The sequence below is a fragment of the Papaver somniferum genome, unplaced genomic scaffold (genome assembly GCF_003573695.1).
Source record: "Papaver somniferum cultivar HN1 unplaced genomic scaffold, ASM357369v1 unplaced-scaffold_107, whole genome shotgun sequence".
In the NCBI taxonomy this organism is placed as follows: domain Eukaryota; kingdom Viridiplantae; phylum Streptophyta; class Magnoliopsida; order Ranunculales; family Papaveraceae; genus Papaver; species Papaver somniferum.
In genome coordinates, this window is record NW_020619603.1 from 10219032 (window position 1) to 10236848 (window position 17817).

The window sequence follows — 17817 nt, forward strand, 5'->3', positions numbered from 1 at the left end:
AATTTGGGGGGGCAGTTCTCATCCTATGTAAGAGGAAATGTTTAGGGCGTGTTTTTATGTTATTTATCGCCAAATGTTTAAATGAGCCGTGCATTTAGCCTGGCATTTTTAGGGACCACTCGAAAGGAATTAGAGTAGATATATGTAAACGAAATAGAACCAGTTATAGGCTGTGAAATTTAAGATTTGTAAAGTAAATTCATTCTTGGGGCCACATCTATAATCGGAAGATAATTGAATTAATCAACTTTCGACGAAGAATTACAATTTTTACAAATTTGAAGAAATTTGTTGTTGGGGCCACTGAAATATTCGGAAGTTAGATAAATTTACAATACTGCCGATTGTAAAAGATAAGTCATACAAAGTTTTATTATTTTAGAGCAATTCGTTTTTAGGGCCATTTTTATAATCGGTGGTTAAGATATTCTACACAACTACCGAATGTTGATATTTTTGGAAAATCAACTTTCATGATACTACCAAATGCAGATATTTTTGGCTCGGTATCTTATATTCGGTAGATATGTAGATACATTATCTACCGATTCTGGGGAGTTCAATGCAAGCAAAAATCGAATTTTTGGTTTCGAAACGCATACAAAGTAGGTATTTAGGTTTCTTATCACAATACATGTATGTTTGATACATCATTAGCTTCGATCTTGGGTGATTTTCCGTTTTCTTCCACGAAAGCGTTGTCTAGGGCTTCCTCTCCACAAAAGTTTGGATCATTCAACAAATACTCCAAATCGTCTTGTCGAAACGGTACTGAACCTTCAACATTATGTTCTTCATGATGATTCTCACCTTCTTCTTCGTACCCATCCATTTTTATTGTTTATTTAAGAAAAAAATGGTTTTTTCCCTCGTTTTTATTTAGAACTCAAAAACTCGAAAAATAAAAATAAAATTCCTTCAAATATAGTTTTTCACCTGAATGTAAATACCTTCCGAATTCCTTCTTATCTACCGACTATTAGGGAACAATTTTGCCATTATGATTTACACGAGAAAAGATCTGACTTCAATTTAAGCTTAGGTGACTCATTTTTATCTTATTAGTGGCCCTAATTACTTTCAAGTGGCCCCTATAAATGCCAGGGAATTTAGACAAAGTTAAAACCAAACAGACCCATAGCGAGTCCCATAAACCAGCACCAGCCCCTCAAAAAGAACGATTTTTTAGGGACCATGGTTTTTTTGGGGGGACCATGGTCCTATTAGGCCACCTACCCTACAATTTTAAGGGATGTCCTAAAATCATGAGAATACTAATTTGGCCCTTATCCTAATTAAAATTAACCCTAACTTAATAACTGCCTCTAATTTAATCTAAAACAAAACCTAAACTAAACCTAACCGCACCCAAAAAAAGGAAAAAAAAAAGTTTTGAGGAGAAAACTATTCTCCCTCTTGTTCTTCTCTTCTTCCCCATTTCAACGTCATCTTCATCGATTAATCGTCGATTCATAAAATTTTCATCGTCGATTAATCAATCGACTATAAGAATGGTTCTTCGAAAGAAAACCAAAAGACTCCCAGGAACAGGTCCCCCATTAGGACATCTGTCAAATCAACCAAGTGATTTTGAGATTCATAAAGAAGTGGAAGATCCAAGTGAATCCATAATCCAGTATAATAGACGCAGTAAGAAGCCTGATTCTTCCATGGGACCGATTCACAGGTATTTCCCGAGAAACCCATTTTTTTTAATTTGATTTTCATCGATTCAATTGATTAGAAATCATAAAAATTGGGTTCAAATTAAAGTTACAGTGTTTAGTTCGGTTAGAGCGTCTTTTATTGTTGCCCTAGTTTCTTAACCGAACTCCATGAAACGAAGAACACGAAGAACAGTTCGGTTTTATAGGATTGAAAACTAGGTTACCGAACTCGTGAGTTCGGTTGTTTTCGCAAAAAAATTGTTGAACTGCCATGTAACCGAACTATAGCCATATTACCAAAAATAGAAAAAAAATCCATGTAACCTAACTGTTTGATATTTCCCAAAATTTCTAGTACCCACACTACCGAACTCTAGCACCTTTGTTCGGTTGTTTCGCATAAATGTTTAAAACTGCCATGTAACCGAATTGTACCCTTATTACAAAAAACAAAAAATTGGCCATGGAACCGAACTGTTCTTTTTTTCCCTATATGTTTAGTACCCATATAACCGAACTTGTTCCAATATGTTCGGTTTGTTCGCAAAAAATTTTGACAAACCGAACTCTTGGCTATTTACATATATATGTGGAGTTCGGTTTTCTCGAAAAAATAATTGAGTAACCGAACTCTACCCTGGAACATGATTTTTTTTTATTGAGTTGTTTTTTTTTCGTGAATTATTTCTTATTTCTTTTGTTTTTTTGTTTAGTGGAAAAGGTAAGAAATCCAACCAACCATTACCGGAAGATTTGAGAACTCCCATGCCTAGAGGCCCAAAACACTTAGGTGCCGATAAGCGTGGAACCAAAAATGCTAAGTATGGAGGTGGGTCATTACCGGGTGCTGTCATCCAAGATGGTGTCAATAGAGATAATGTTGACAACGTAATCCAACAAGTTAATGAAGAGATCGTGAAAGAGATGAGCAGTCAAGAACATAATCAAGGTGGAGAAGATGAACTAGCTCAAGGAGGAGGAAATGAGGGTGGCGATGATGAGGGTGAAAAAGATAAGGAAGTCGGAGACAAGGATGATGATGAATCAGAGGAGGGCTCGGATGAAGAAGAAGAAGAAGAAGAGGAACAACCAGACATAGTGGTAAAGAGACCTAGAAAGACGCCTAAAAATCCTTGTGCTAGATATTCATACATTCCTCATAAGGATTTGTGTTTGCCGCCAAAGAATCCAACATATGGTACTCCAAGAGATGGCGGGGAGGTATTGATGGGCTACAAAAACTCATGGGCTGCCAAGATCTTTGCAACAAAGGTATGGTTCAATCTTAACCATCAATATTTAGATTTGTCAGTCATTTTATTATATTTTGACATACATTATTCTTTTCTATATATATTAGTATATAAGATATGATGTTGTTTTTTTAGGATCATAAAAATGATGTTCGTGTTTTGAAACGTCAAAATAACAAGGTATGGAATATAGAATATGAGTGTGATGAGGTCCGCCTGGCGGTATTTGATTGTGTACTATGGAACGGGATACACATGCACCAAAAATTGATGCTGTCACTGTTACTCTACTTTACTCTCTCTACTACTCTCTTACTCTACTACTCTCTCTTACTCTCTGCATTTGCTGAGAGGGCTTATCCAGAAACGATACCTTTCATCTACCTTTTGGTGAGATGGCAATAACTCCGGATGATTGTTTTAGAATCACAGCCCTACCAATTACAGGAACAAGTGTTCGAGATGGCTACGATCCCTCGATGAGTTATGAAGTTCTTGAAAAACTAGTCGAAAGGTGTCTAGGATGGAGCGATAAAAAGGCACAATGTGAGTTTAGGCGAGCTAACAAAGAGCCTAAGGAAGGTGATGAGTATAATGAGTTTGAGGAAGACCGCACGTACAAGAAGAAGTTGAAAAAGATCAAGCTCAAAACCTTGTTTGATGAGTTTTCAGGGACGAAAGATTTGGTTGCTCAAGGAAAGTTGGTGATGACAGAGGAGAAGACTAAGCACCATGTGACTGCTTATTTGTTATATCAACTTGGAACCATCTTCTTCCCTGACACTTCAGGCCACGTGGTAAATTCCCATTACCTCCAGCTATTGGACCCCTTGGATGAGGTGAACAACTACTCTTGGGGCATTGCGGTTCTTTCATTCGTTCAAGTGGAACTCAGAAAAGCTTCGAGGCTTAGGAGTCTATATTTTGGAGGCTTATACACCCTTGTTCAGGTACCCCGTTAAACTAACGTTTGTGTGTTTGAATATATAAGTGAATGAATGTGTATTGTTACTAATCATATTGCGAATGTATTATTTTTTGCCTCTTCTCATAGGTTTGGGGGTACGACCACTTCCCTAAACTGCAATTGTCTCATGCTCGCACTCCTTGGCCTTATGGGAAGCCTACAGCTGGTAAATATGAATTTTTGAACTCACAGGAAAAGAATAAGGAAAAAAAGGTGTTGGAGTTGAGGGAGACATTGGATAAGTTAACAGTGGAAGATGTGGTTTTCCATCCTTACAACATTGCATCAGATGAAGACGAGGAGGATGTTGATATTATTAATTTATCACCTGTTACGGGTTATAATGGACCGTTGTTTCATCATGGGGGTTGTACAATGTATAATCCTCGAAGAGCACTTAGACAACTTTCTTGTATCCAAAGTGTCCCACAAGTGGAAAACTTCAAGGTAAAGAAGATCGGAACTAAGAAGAGCGAGAAGAATTTCATCCCTAAATACGATCCTGCTCCATCAGTGGACCACTGGAAGAACTTTGGGGATTATCTTGTTCCAGTCGAAGAGTTATAAGATTCGTTTGATGAGCCAAATGCCGCTGACGATGGATATATGGAATGGTATGAACATTTTTCTCATCCTCGTGTAATAAACAGTGTCCAACAAGCCCGTGCTGATAAAGCAAAAGCTACGGCAATGGAGAAAGAGGCTCAGAAGATTATGAATCCTACCCCTATGTGTGGTGATGAGGCCTTGATCTTGTGGAATTCGGCGGTAAGATATTTACTCTTATTTTTGTTTTTCAAAATGTTATAAAGTATTGAAAAATAATAGTGACTTATGTTTTTGATGAGAAAAGGTGAAGGAAAGTGCTAAATTGTTAAAGAAATTGATGGAAAAAATCCGGAGTGGAGAGACGATGGACACTCGAGAACAAACAGACCTATACAACCAAATAACTAATGTTTTTAATACCGACCTTGTCGATACAAGCCAGGTTGATCCAAGCCAGACCATGCCGTTGAAAATGAGTCGCCAACAAGGGGAAGGTTCAAGTCGGATGGTTCAACAACAAAGCAGTGGAGATGACACTCCTAGTGACGAAGGACGACCTAAATCACCTAAACGCAAGAGTAGAAAAGTTTCTCGTAGTAGTCGTGGTAAATGAGTGATTGCAACAATTAGTACTTTGTTTTCTTATGTTTGGAAGACTTTATTATTGCGGATTTGGTAGTTTGTTTCCTTATGTTTGGAAGACTTTTGTTTTGTGGATTTGGTAGTTTGTTTTCTTATGTTTGCTTCCAACATTTAGTTATATGGATTACTAAATGAATTTCATAATTTGGTTTTTAATTTGTGTTTTAAGGGATTAGTTTGGCTATTTGACTCATATGTGTTTCGTTAAATTCAAATTTTTAAGAAATTATTAGTTAGTTTGGCTATTTGACTCATATGTGTTCCATTAAACTCAAATTTTTTTAAAAAATTATTAGGAAGTTCGGTTAGTTGATTAAATTTGGTAAACAACCGAACTTGATAAACAACAAGTTCGGTTGTTCCACAGATTTAATCAACTAACCGAACTCATTAACAACAAATTTCAAAAGTTACAGTGTAATGTTCGGTTACCTGCGAAATAATACCAGGTAACCGAACATTACACTGTAACTTTTGAAATATTTTTGTTGCTTAGTTCGGTTAGTTAACCAAATCTGCGAAACAACCGAACTTTTAGACTGCCTTGTTCGGTTAGTTAACCAAGTTATGCAAACACACTATAATACACCCAAATTCCAAAAAACACAATCTTTAATTCTTATGATGATGTTCAAAGCATGCATATTCTAGCTAAGGGTACATTTAATCATCCCCAAGGGAAATTGAACCTTCGTGTATAATTTTTTCCGATTCCTCCAAAGCTTTCCACATCTCCATGTTATGTTCATACATAATGCACCAACCCAACATTGTGTCGGGGTTAAATACTAGCTTGAACGGACATTTGATTTTCTTTGAGCACGTTGTGTTCTTCCTCGTCGTCTTTCCTTTATCCTCATAACCCTTCCTCTTGTGACTAACATCGGGATCTCCACTTCTCTCACAAACCATTTCAAAACGAGTGTTGCTTTATTTTCCATTCAAAACCAAGACGCAATTGACTCTCTTGGCATGTTCTCTAGCCCAATTCTTCGCATCAATAGGTAAGTCAAATACCAACTCATTCGCATAGTGAGTAGATGTATCTTCGAACAACATACCAATCGGAGAAGGTTGATCATGCATTGGTATAGGTTGGGATTCCATCTACAAGAAATGTAACAACATCAATGCAATCACAAATAAGTTCGGTCACGTAATAATTTTATCGGGAAAATCGAACTCCTTGTTCGGTTGGTTAAGCAAGTTGCAAAGAAACCGATCAAATAAAATGAACCGAGTTCGGTAACATGTGAATTTTATCGCAACAACCGAACTAATAAAAGGAACGGAGTTCGGTTACTTTGTATTTTATGTAGATAACCGAACTAGACACTGGAACTTCAGATTTTTTTTGTTTGTTAAGTTCGATTGGTTATGCTGTTAGGTTCAAGTTTGCGAAACAACCGAACTTATTAAACATAGTTCGGTTAGATAGTTGGTACATGCAGTTTGCGAACCAACCGAACTGTATACACTTGGTTAAACTTTATTTTTACGTAAAGTTCGGTTAGTTGCGAACCAACCGAACATAACACTGCATCTCAGAACTTTCATTAATATGGAGTTCGGTAACCTGCGTGTTTGAATAAAGTAACCGAACTACATGTTCAAATGAGTTCGGTTACTTATTTCATCTCACAAGGCAACCGAACTACACCTTCAGAACATTTCGGTTACATGTTCTTCATATACTGTAACCGAACTGTGCAAAATCCAGTTCAAAAATTTACATTTTTGGGGAAGTTTTTACCAATTCAACATACATTATCTAAGTTTGGAGCATACCTGTTCACCCAAATACTCTTCCTCCGGTTGTGGTTGATAAAATCCATCATTTTCATCTTGAGTTTCATTTTGGGGAAGAATACAATCACCATCTAAGAAATAAGCCAAATCCGGATCATTTTGAAGATTAACAAGTATTCTAGGAGAGGATGAAGATGAAGAATCAGATGAGTTTTCATCACTTGAATACTCAAAGGGGGTGAATTGGAATTTTTTTTATTTTCCATGTTTTTCTCCTTCATCTTCTCCAACTCTACTCTCACAATAATTCTACTCAACTAATAATAAACCCATCTTTTAATTTAATCTCACTAATTGTTTTTAACTAAATCATTTCACTAATCATAACCTAAATTAATTAAGAGGGTAGATTAGATATTAAATAAATAACTAGATACGGGGTGACCTAGAATTACTTCTAATGTCTTTACCCAAAATAAAACCATGATCCAAAAAAAACCATGATCCCCAAAAATCGTTCCTCAAAAAATCTCCGGATGGCAGGCCCACGGCCTACCCTCACGTGTCTGCAGTTTTAAGTTTAGTTTTAAAGTCAACGGGTCTTCTCTATTGTTCTTCTTACTGATTATTTTTCTCCATGGATTTCGACCTAGGATGGAATTTTAGATACGTTTCCCATATAAAATAGTAGAAGATAAAAGATCGACCCCCTTATAGTCTTAATTGCTGATTATATCTCTCTTTCAGTGAATTTTCATCTCCTTCTCTTGAAATTCATCTCTGAAAAACCGTTAAACCCAAAATGAACCTAATTCTCATCAAACCCTAACTCAAACGGGTTTAATTCAATCAGAGGTTTTTGTTCATCAGGGAAGACTTTAACCTTCTCCGGGATTTTCTTTTGTGATCTGTCAAAGGAGGTATAGAGATGTCTTCGCTTGAAGAATCATCATCCAGCAACAAATTTACGAAGAAAACATATTTCACAGAGAATATTTGGCTTCAGATCTTTCCTTATTTTCGTCTGAATCTAATTTATAAGTCCAAATGTATCTCATGGAAATTTCATCTCTCCAGCCCTAATTTCATACACAAATGGATTCAGTTCAATAATAACAATACTCTCAGCCCATGGTTGCTATTTTACATCTTTAAACAAAATTCGATCAGGATGTTTTCAATTGCATATCTTGATTCTCATTCCCATTTGATTTTTAATCACAATGGGTTTTCTTTCGAATTCTTAAATCAGAATTCCAATGCCTACTATACATTATACTTTTTAGGATCAAGTAATGGGTTAGTTCTATGTCTTAGAGATACAATTCATTATGTCTGTAATCCACTTACTCAAAAATGGGTTGAACTTCCTGCTACACCACATCAATATGATATTGAAAGACTCTCAACTTTAGCTGGTTTTGTATGAGTGTTCTTCGTCAATTACAAGTTACAAGGTTGTGCGGATACCTCCATGGCAAAAGGGGTCGAACAAATTCAATATTCAAGTGTTTTCTTCTGATTCGGGTAAATGGGAATTCTATGAAATTTTGTGTCAGATGGTGTCATTTTGAGATCCCTTGAACGTCCCTCTGTTGGGTTACCCGCTGGTGGTATAGTTATACATAGAAATGTATTGTACCGGATGAGTTGGTATAATGTAATTCTAGCTTACGATCTAGAGAACAATGAATCTGAATTTCGTCAATGTAGGGTGATTGAATTGCCTGACAGGGGAAATTGTTCCAGTCGTTGTCTTGGGGAATCAAATGGATCAATCTTTTATGCTCGAATGAAAAGCTCTGAGGAGACTCTATGTGTTCCAGGAAGAGAATTTCTATCTGTTGCAGAACAATATTGAACTACATGATCTCTTTGCCGAAATTGATACTAAATTAAGTTCAACTTTTGCTGGTATTAGATCGGGTGACGTGATTAAAGTTATTGGTTTCAATCCCGTTGACAGTAATATTGTTATCATTGGTTGCAAAAACCATATTTGGGCATACAATACTAGAACCAGAAGATATGATGAGCTCTGTCATCCTTCTTTCCGTGGTAACGAACATTCAGGTTCTGATATTGTCTACTTACCGCTGTTGCATAAGCCGATGCCAACCATGCTTCCACTCCGGTCTTGGTAAGACACTTCTAAATCTCCCTAGTTAAGTAAATGTATTGTGTTCTGTCTTGGAAATGGTTATCCACCAATTACTTTTGATTCTCCCACGTGCAATTGTTCGGGATGGCATCTCATAGACTCATATGGTAACAACATCTGCTTTTTTTTAACAAGCTGTAGAATGAGATTGTCCAGAAATTGTTATCTTCTTCATCAATGTTACTCTATTGGAACTTAGGAATTCTGAGAAATCTTATCACCTGTAGAAATACTTCAGTTTCTCTATATACTACTCGATGCTTGTTAGGTCTGGTGTTACGCTGCTGTTACTTGTAGTAGCAGCAGCATCAATTGCGTTTTATTTGGTCATGAGTAGTCGGAAAGATTTGGAATTGGTCAATACAATACTGATTATGTGTATTCTGTTATCTTGTATTGAACCAACTCAACATATTAATTGAATTGATGGACTCTGATAGAAGTAATGTGTTATATGCGTATTTTTTACAAGTTGTAGGATGACATTGTCCAGACTTTGATATATCCGTCGTAGAAAATACTCTATTCGAAATTCGAAATTTTGAGAAGTACATTTTGTTATATTTTCGATTTTTTTTTTGTCTTTATATTACCAGTAGATATACTATTTGTCACTGTCAGATTTGTAAAGCATGAACATTTCTCTATCACAATACAAGGAGTTTGTAGTTCGTTATTTGTAATGCTAATGTGTCTTGTATTTCACTGCTGTTACTTGTTGCAGCCTATGTTGTGAAAGGTGCCCCAGGCGCTCTAGGCGCACGTTGCCCAAGGGGTGCCTAGGCAATAAAGAGACCTCGGCGCCAAGATGTGTACAATTTTTGTTTTTGTTTTTTAAATTTTCCTTGGTCGCCTAGGCGCTCCCTTGGTGCTAGGCGAAGGGCTTGGCGCCTCGCCTAGCGCCTGACAGGCTGACACAACATAGGTTGCAGCAGCTTAAAATTGTTCCTTCACTGCTGATTCTGATTCTATTGCATAAGATTGCGTTTTATTTGGTCATGAGTCGCAGCATAAATTTGGAATTTCTTCTTTGAATAGTGCTGATGACATATATCTGTTTATTTGACACTGTATTAACATACTAGTTTCTTCAACATAGTGAGCATCATAGTCCTGACTATATTATTGCCCCGGAACCTAATGACAGGCCTTGATAGGAGTACCAACAGCCAAAAGTCCATCTGCTGTTATTGGAAATTCCCTCAATTTCTTCTGAGCTCTAAATGACCATCTACAGTTGCTGGAAAACTTCTATATTCCTAACTTTTGATTACTGTCTTTTGCTAGAAACCATTTCTTAATTTTTGAATTTTGAGTAACTAGTTTATAACTTATTAGAACAAAAACGATTGATTTAACGCGGTTTTCTCCGGTGGTTAATCTCATATGAAGAGGTGATAGGGACCCACCTCATTACATCAAACCCTTCAAAATGATATAGAGAACAAATCCCAGAAAAAAGTTTCATTCAGAAACCATATTTGCCACTTACAAAAACAAAGAAAAGAAGTTGACTGCAGAACTATCAGCTCTATAGTAACAATTAAAACCACAGAAGAACGATAAGAAAGATTTCTTACAAACAAATTTCTGAATTGACATCAAAGCTTGAGGATAGTTGTGATGTTTGGATCAGGTGGATCAGCCGATTATTAACAACCATGGAGAATTGGTCATAGTGTCCCTTGTAATTGGGTTTTTCATTCAATGAGCTTGAAGTTCGAATGTCTGCAGAGGATACTCCTTTGACGTACACGAATGTAATAGGGTTGCCAAAGTTCAGTAATGATAATACGGCAAACATGAGTTCGAGCAAACTTTTACTCCGAAGGAATATTCTCTATAGTGGTAGTGAACATTACTGAGTTGATTCCAGATAAAGAATGTGCAAGATCCAATCCAGAAATTTGGAGTTTATATGAAAATGAGGGAGCTTGTTATGCAGCACGCAAGCCATTTGAGGCGGAGATGTTAATCGGCCAAAAAACACATGCTGATAATGCATGACCCCAAATCAGCGGTTGTGTGAAAGCCTCCCATGCTAATGAGTTATGTCAACTTGTGTCGATCTTTTCTAGATTTGTGGTTGGTTTTAGCATTCGGTGTGCAAAATCTATTCGGATCACTTGTGTCATTTCTTGGTTCATTTAAATTTATGTTTGTTTGTTTGGTTACTTTATTCTACGGATATATATCCTATCAATCTGGAATCAGTGATAGCTTAATTATGGCAGAAATTCAATATGCAGCATGCGCTAAATGCTAAAGCACAAGCGTTCAATCATGCCGCTTACACTCCTAAAATTACTAGGAGTGGCAGTCATCACCAATGCCTGAAGATTAGTGCCTGGTGCAGTTTCTCCACGCCTAGTAATTCTCCACGTCTAATAATTAGAGAGGGAAGCGAAAAGGCAGGGAGGGGAAAAGGTATCTGGGTAGATGAGAAGAAAAATGTATCCCATTTAATGCAGAGATTGTTTAGGGTTTGTGAAAGACCACAAACCTAATTTTTGCTTTAAATATATAAAGTTATTTTTCTCCATCTTCTCTAACCCAAAAACCATCAAACCCTTAAACTTCCATGGATGCGTTTTAGATTAGACTTGTAGCCATTGTTCGTTCGAAGAAACTTTATAGAGTTCTCATATTTTTCAGGAGGAGGAAAACTATGAAGAAAACCCTAAACACAACATATTTCTCAGAAGATCTCTGGATTCAAATCTTTCCTTATTTTCCATTATATCTCATTTTTAAGTTCAGATGTATCTCAAAGGTATGGAATTTTCATCTCTCTAGCCCTAATTTCATACACAAATGGATGCAGTTCAATATTAATACTCTCAGCCCATGGATGCTAATCTACATCTTTAAACAAAACTCTTTCAGGAAGTTTTCAATTGCATATCTTGATTCTCATTCTCAGTTCATTTCTAGATATCACAACGGATTTTCTTTTGAGTTCTTAAATTCCAACAGTACATTATACTTTTTAGGATCAAGTAATGGATTAGTTCTGTGTTCTAGAGATATAATTCATTATGTCTGCAATCCAGTTACTCAGAAATGGGTTTTACTTCCTCTTCCACCACCTCAATTTGATATGGAAAGACTCTCAACTCTAACTGGTTTCATATGCGACTGTTCTTCGGAACACACAAGTTATAAGGTTGTGCGTGTGCCGCCATGGCAACAAGAATCGAACAAATTTGGGATTCAAGTGTTTTCTTCTGATTTGGGAAAATGGAATTTGTATGAAGTTTTTTGTCCAGATGGTGTCACTGTGAGATTTCCTCGAGATGTCTCAGATGGGCTCCCGGCCGATGGTGTAACTATCCATGGAAATGTGTTGTACTGGATTGACATGTATGATCGAATTGTAGCTTGCAATATGGAGAACGATGAATCTTATGTTCGTCAGTGTAGGTTGATTGATTTGCCTGGAAAATCCGACAGGGGAATAATTAGTTCGACTCGTTGTCTTGGGGAGTCGGATGGATCCATCTTTTATGCGCGGATTAACAGACGTCAGGAGACTCTCAGTGTGTGGGTGCGCCAAGAAGATAACTTCCATTTGTTGCATAACGATATTGATTTGCATGATCTCTTTGGCGAAATTGATATCAAATTATTTGAAGATTTTGATGGTATTAGATGGGGGCATGACCTAGTTGAAGTTCTCGGTTTCAGTCCTGTTGACAGTAATGTTGTTATAATCGGTTACAAAAACTGTATTTGGGGTTACAATATTGGAACCAGAAAATATGATGAGCTATGTCATCCTTCCATCATGGGAAACAAACATTCAGCTTCTGATACTGTCTACTTACCGCTTGTGCTTAAGCCAGTGCCAACCATACTTCCACCCCGCTCTTGGTAAGACACTTCTTAATATCTCTGGTTAAGAAAATCTATGCTGCTTTTTCGTGGAAATGGTTATCTGTCAATTGCTTTTTATTCTTCCATGTGCAATTGTTCGCGATGGCATCTCATAGACTCGTACGGTAATAAATTCTACGGATTTAATACTCTATTGGGACTTTGAAATTTTGGAAAATTACATCTCATTATATTTTCACTTTTTTCTTCTCCTTCTTTGTATTACGAGTAGATATACTATTTGTCACTGTCAGGTGCATAGGTCTTTTGCGACCCAAACCTAAAGCATGGACATTTCTCTAGCTATCACAATACAAGGTGTTTGACAACTACTCGATGCTAATTAGGCCTGGTGTTATACTGCTGTTACTTGTAGCAGCAGCAGCAATTGGTCCTTCGCGGATTCTAATTTTATTCAGCAAGTGTTTGTTTTATTTGGTCATGAGTAGCAGGAAAGATTTGGAATTGGTTCTTTCAATAATTATCATGTAGACTGTTTATCTGACATTGTAGCAATGAGAGAGAATGTGATGACAAACTAGCTAGCATAAGCGTCTTAGATTAATTTTTATGTGCGGAAAACCTATATCAAAGAATTTCAGTATAAATCGGGATTTCCCTTTACATTGATGAATTACACTACTCATTCAAATTCAAACTCCCCTACCCTAACAAGGAAGACATAAAAACGCAATACTCCACAAAATTTAGGGGCATACCCCAATCCGGCAATTCCTGCTATCAAACCACTAGTCTAAGAGAAAGGAGACCCGGATGCCAACTGATCAATGTAGCCGTCGACGAAAGATGCTGGGTCCATATGTACAGACAGCCATTTTAGCAAACAAAGAAAGATACGACCAGATAAGTAAACCCACTGGGATTGAAGCAGCTAAATAAAAAGGAATAGGAAGCCATGTAAATCTGGGTCCGAGTATGATATGAAGTGTCGCACAAAATGCTACCATCATGGTGATTATAGAGATGAAAAGAGTAGTAAAGCCCATCATCAACCTTTTAGGAATGAATCTAAGGTAATCATTGTCTTCAAATTGTGATGTTTGGAGACCTATGAACAAAAGAAGTGATGAAATCGAAGAAAATAGAGCCACTGCATTTGCTGCTTCAAACACTATGAAGGCTGTTTCGTGCAAGAAAATTGGGATGCCTCTCTTAGTGATATCGCCGCTGTCGGAAAAGTTGCCTCCTGGTATGGTACAGTAAAAGTTGAAGCGAAAGCGACAGTGGCAATGAGTGCAGATACAAGTGTTCCCGATTGAGATGTTTCTTTCGTCCATTTCTCTGCATCCGCTATTGGTTGGCTGTGGTGAAGGTCAAAAATTTCTTTAGGAGTCCAACCGTCCTTGTTGGTTGCTGTTCTGAATTCCAATGGTAAAAGACTTTCCACTTCCTACACACGAAAGGGTGTTACTAATTGCAAAAAGCGTTCACGAACTAACCTGACAAATGACTGTTAATTATACTGTGATTCCTAGACTACTCCTAAATGAATATTAACTTGAAGTAGTCATTTTCAGCTTATCTCCAGAGAAGATAAACAAATCCAGGAATTGATCGCAAAAACTTTGGCATATAAGTTCTTTATCAGGGAAGAGTTATATTTCTACCATGATCAAATTTTCATATTAATGAAAGTTAGAGGCATTGACCTATTCCATAAAAAAAAAAAGAAGAAAAAAATACATTATCAAATTTATTTTAGATAATTGCATGATTTTTTGAAAATACCTGAAACCATTGAAGATCTCGTTGAATCTGCAAAGCCACACAAGAGCCAAGACTTCGTCAAATCCTTAGGTCTACATAGTCTTTTCCGGCTAGACGAGGAAGATGTCGTAGTGCTGCCAAGTGCAACAATGTGTTACCGTATTTGTCATTTGTGGCTGCCATTTTCTTCTGAAACCCATTGATGTGATAGACGAGATTGAAAATATTTTCTTGTCGTCGCATGATTGCTTTAGAAAAAATATTATGACCGTGTTCATTCAATGGAACCCAAAGTAGACCAGGAAAGGTTTGCAAACACTATTAAAAATTCAACTGCTCCGGTCGTAATTGCAATTTCTAAGATATCTGTTCCCTTAAAAAATTCCAGATATTGTGAACTGGTCATTTCAGAGCTCATTATGCTCAAAATGTCTTTAACCAAATTTATAGCTTCGTAGTTCCTCGATATTTTGTTACCTACACCGGTGCCTGCCGCCGGAGAAGAAGCAAATTATGTTGGGAAAGTCTACGTCTGACCCAATGGTAGAAATTAATGTCCAAGTTGTCTTTTGTGAAAGAGGAGCCTTATAAATTAAAATTTAAAAGAATAAAAAAGCCAAACAAGATTGATGAAGCTATACAAACATGAGTAGATGAGGTGATCCCAAAATGAAAGCTGGCTGTTACTTACAAATGCATCAGGACTCCTTGCCATCATTTCCAATGCACAAGGGCCCCTTTCTGGTCTTCAAAGAGCCAAATCTGTATATGCTTGGATGATATTCGATGCAACATCTAAAAATTAACCAACCAACAAATGAGTATTTATAAAGATGGATATTTCTTTTCTCTGTTTAGTTGATTAGTTATGATCAAAAAATGTAATAACTCACCATAGCAACCAGCCTCAATTACACTACAAATTATTTCACACCCTCGATCACCAGAGAAGAGATGTGAATAATCCGGATTACCTCTCATAACGTTGTAAAGATAGTTGACTATGTCTTTTTTCTCCTTCAGTGGAGCAAACTTAGCAGCGTTTACTATAGGAATTCTTTTGTGTAGGTCATCTATCCATACCAAGTTTTCGTTTTTTCTCACCATTGCTTTAATTGATTCAATATTTCCATCAAGAACAGCAATTTGAAGTGCTGTTTCACCGTCATCATTCTTTGTTTCAAGTTGTTTTGGTGTCATGAGAATTACAAGTTGCTTAACAAACTCTGACCGCCCTTCGCTTGCGGCTATATGCAAAGCTGTATCATTGGAGTCCGTAACCCGCGCAGTCACTGCGATATCCTCATCGACATCAGAAATGAACATTCTAGCCATATCCCAAACACCTTTCTTTGCTGCTTCGTACAATGGTAGGTACTGTTGCCTTTCTTCATTGTTCCTTTTTTCACCCATCTCCACATCCATTGAACCTGAAATTACATAGGAAGGTAACTTGTGACATTCTAATAGAGCTATGTATGACTCCCTAGATATCTGATTTGCTGTACGCAGATGATTATCGTCAGACCAGTTACTGGAAAATAAAAACAAGCAAAACAACAACAATAACTATATTTTCGAAGAAGTGCTCAAAAGTATAGCTTGTTTACCTGGGAAGACACCGTGGTAATGGACTGGGAAAAGACAAAGTAGATGGCTTTCGTGTTCAAGTTTCCTTTACATAGAGATTAATGTGTGCAGATTAATGAACCATGATTTGTAAATATGTATGTCAGTCATGCGACCTTAAACCATCTTTGTTGCCGAAATTTTCTTTGTTTAATTTTTTTTATTTCTCCCGCAAATTAATGCAAAAACATGGGTTGTCCCCCCATGCTGTAATTTGATTCGATACATGTGGACTGGGATTTGTTCTTCTAAATACAAAAATTAAACATTTAAGTTCAGCTTGTACAGGTTGTAACCGGCCAGTTTCTGCTTGAGGATTTCAACGAAACAGGACACACGTCGTAGAATGAATGCATATCTTCCTGTAGATTTAGATTCCGTAAGCAGTTCGACTATTTTTCATTTTTCTGAGAACGCGTCTGGGGTGGCTGACGATATAACTCTAACATTCACACCTGGATGAAGCTAAGTTAAGAGAATTCAAATTAAAAAACTATCATAGATAATGAGAATGTTGGTATAACATTAATTGCTCGAGGAATATTCAACCAGACAACCACCAATAACATCATGGAACATTACAGAGCACATGTGAAGGCATGGTTCCCTGGTTTTTGGACGTAATTAAGGGGTTCTTGATAAAAGTTTGGACAGGACGACCAAGTGCAATGTGAGAATTTGGATCACCTATTATTCTGGCAAAAAAGGATTAGACTCTGGCACTGTAATTCCTATTTTTTTTAATCGGTCAACAAAAAATGGAATAAAAAAGCGAAACTGTACGGGGACTAGGCTATATTAGCGCTAAGCCATTAGGCTGCACGCCAATAAGACCTATTTGAAACGAAAAGAAACCTCTCCAGGCCATTCAACAGAATGAATAAAACCTTGCCTACCCTCATAAAACTCATAATTTTCCTCAGCCAACAAACATGCTTGTTTGGCCGAGGCATCAGCTGAAAAATTAGCCTCTCTGTAGCTATGAACATAACTAATATTGTTGTAAAAACTCTTCGCCATTCTCCTCTTCTGCATTAGCTGCCACGGCAACTCTCCTTTCTGGAGAGGGAATATGCAACTCATCGAATCCGATCTGACGCATAGATTTTTGACATTCCACCTTTGAGCAACAACTGCGCCATAGATAACCGCACATACTTCAGCATAGTAATTGGTCTGCCAGCCCAGTCCAACGCACAAAACTCCCAAAACTGCCGAGTTAGAATCACGAAAAACTACACGAGAACCAGCTTGGCCCGGGTTGCCAAGTGATGCACCATCATAACAGATCATAAGCTCACCTGGATTAGGCGACGTCCAAGTAACTTCAATTGGAACCGAGTGCTTGCAAGATCTATGCTTCACTCTAAAGAAATTCAAAATTCGCAAATCATCTAAGGTGTTATACATGTGGCCATTCATTCTAATTGAGTTATCACGAATTACCTGATGAACCCGTCCCTTAAATTCAAGCCATCGAACTCGCATGTTCTCATAATAAGCCTTATTGCGCAGCTTCCATAATTCCGTAACTATTGCAAGATTTGCAACAATCCACAGATCCTTTATCATCCTACTACGCCCTTTTGCAACCTT

General features: G+C 37.2%; 2 protein-coding genes across 3 annotated transcripts; one reads left to right on the forward strand and one right to left on the reverse strand.

The window, feature by feature from the left end:
* Positions 1 to 11372: 11372 nt before the first annotated feature.
* Positions 11373 to 12933, forward strand: LOC113328140. The gene is made up of 2 exons (XM_026575226.1): positions 11373 to 11761; positions 11875 to 12933. The coding sequence occupies exon 2, from the start codon at positions 12089 to 12091 to the stop codon at positions 12863 to 12865; it is 777 nt and encodes a 258-aa protein (XP_026431011.1). The 5' UTR covers positions 11373 to 11761; positions 11875 to 12088; the 3' UTR covers positions 12866 to 12933.
* A 631-nt stretch (positions 12934 to 13564) lies between these two features.
* LOC113328141 lies at positions 13565 to 16380 on the reverse strand. Of its 2 annotated transcripts, none has more exons than XM_026575228.1 (4): positions 16203 to 16380; positions 15486 to 16022; positions 14614 to 15387; positions 13565 to 14271 (listed from the first exon to the last, which is right to left on the reverse strand). In XM_026575228.1, the coding sequence occupies exons 2-3, from the start codon at positions 16015 to 16017 to the stop codon at positions 15341 to 15343; spliced, it is 579 nt and encodes a 192-aa protein (XP_026431013.1). In that variant the 5' UTR covers positions 16018 to 16022; positions 16203 to 16380; the 3' UTR covers positions 13565 to 14271; positions 14614 to 15340. The 2 variants fall into 2 exon arrangements, with proteins under 2 accessions (XP_026431013.1, XP_026431012.1); XM_026575227.1 differs by having other exon boundaries at positions 13565 to 14275.
* Positions 16381 to 17817: the final 1437 nt, after the last annotated feature.

Coding starts and splice junctions, on each gene's coding strand:
- LOC113328141 (XM_026575228.1), bottom strand. CDS start 16,017: ATGGATGTGGAGATGGGTGAAAAAAGGAACAATGAAGAAAGGCAACAG. Junction 15,388..15,485: donor AATTGAGGCTGGTTGCTATG/GTGAGTTATTAC, acceptor GTTAATTTTTAG/ATGTTGCATCGAATATCATC.
- LOC113328140 (XM_026575226.1), top strand. CDS start 12,089: ATGGAAAGACTCTCAACTCTAACTGGTTTCATATGCGACTGTTCTTCG.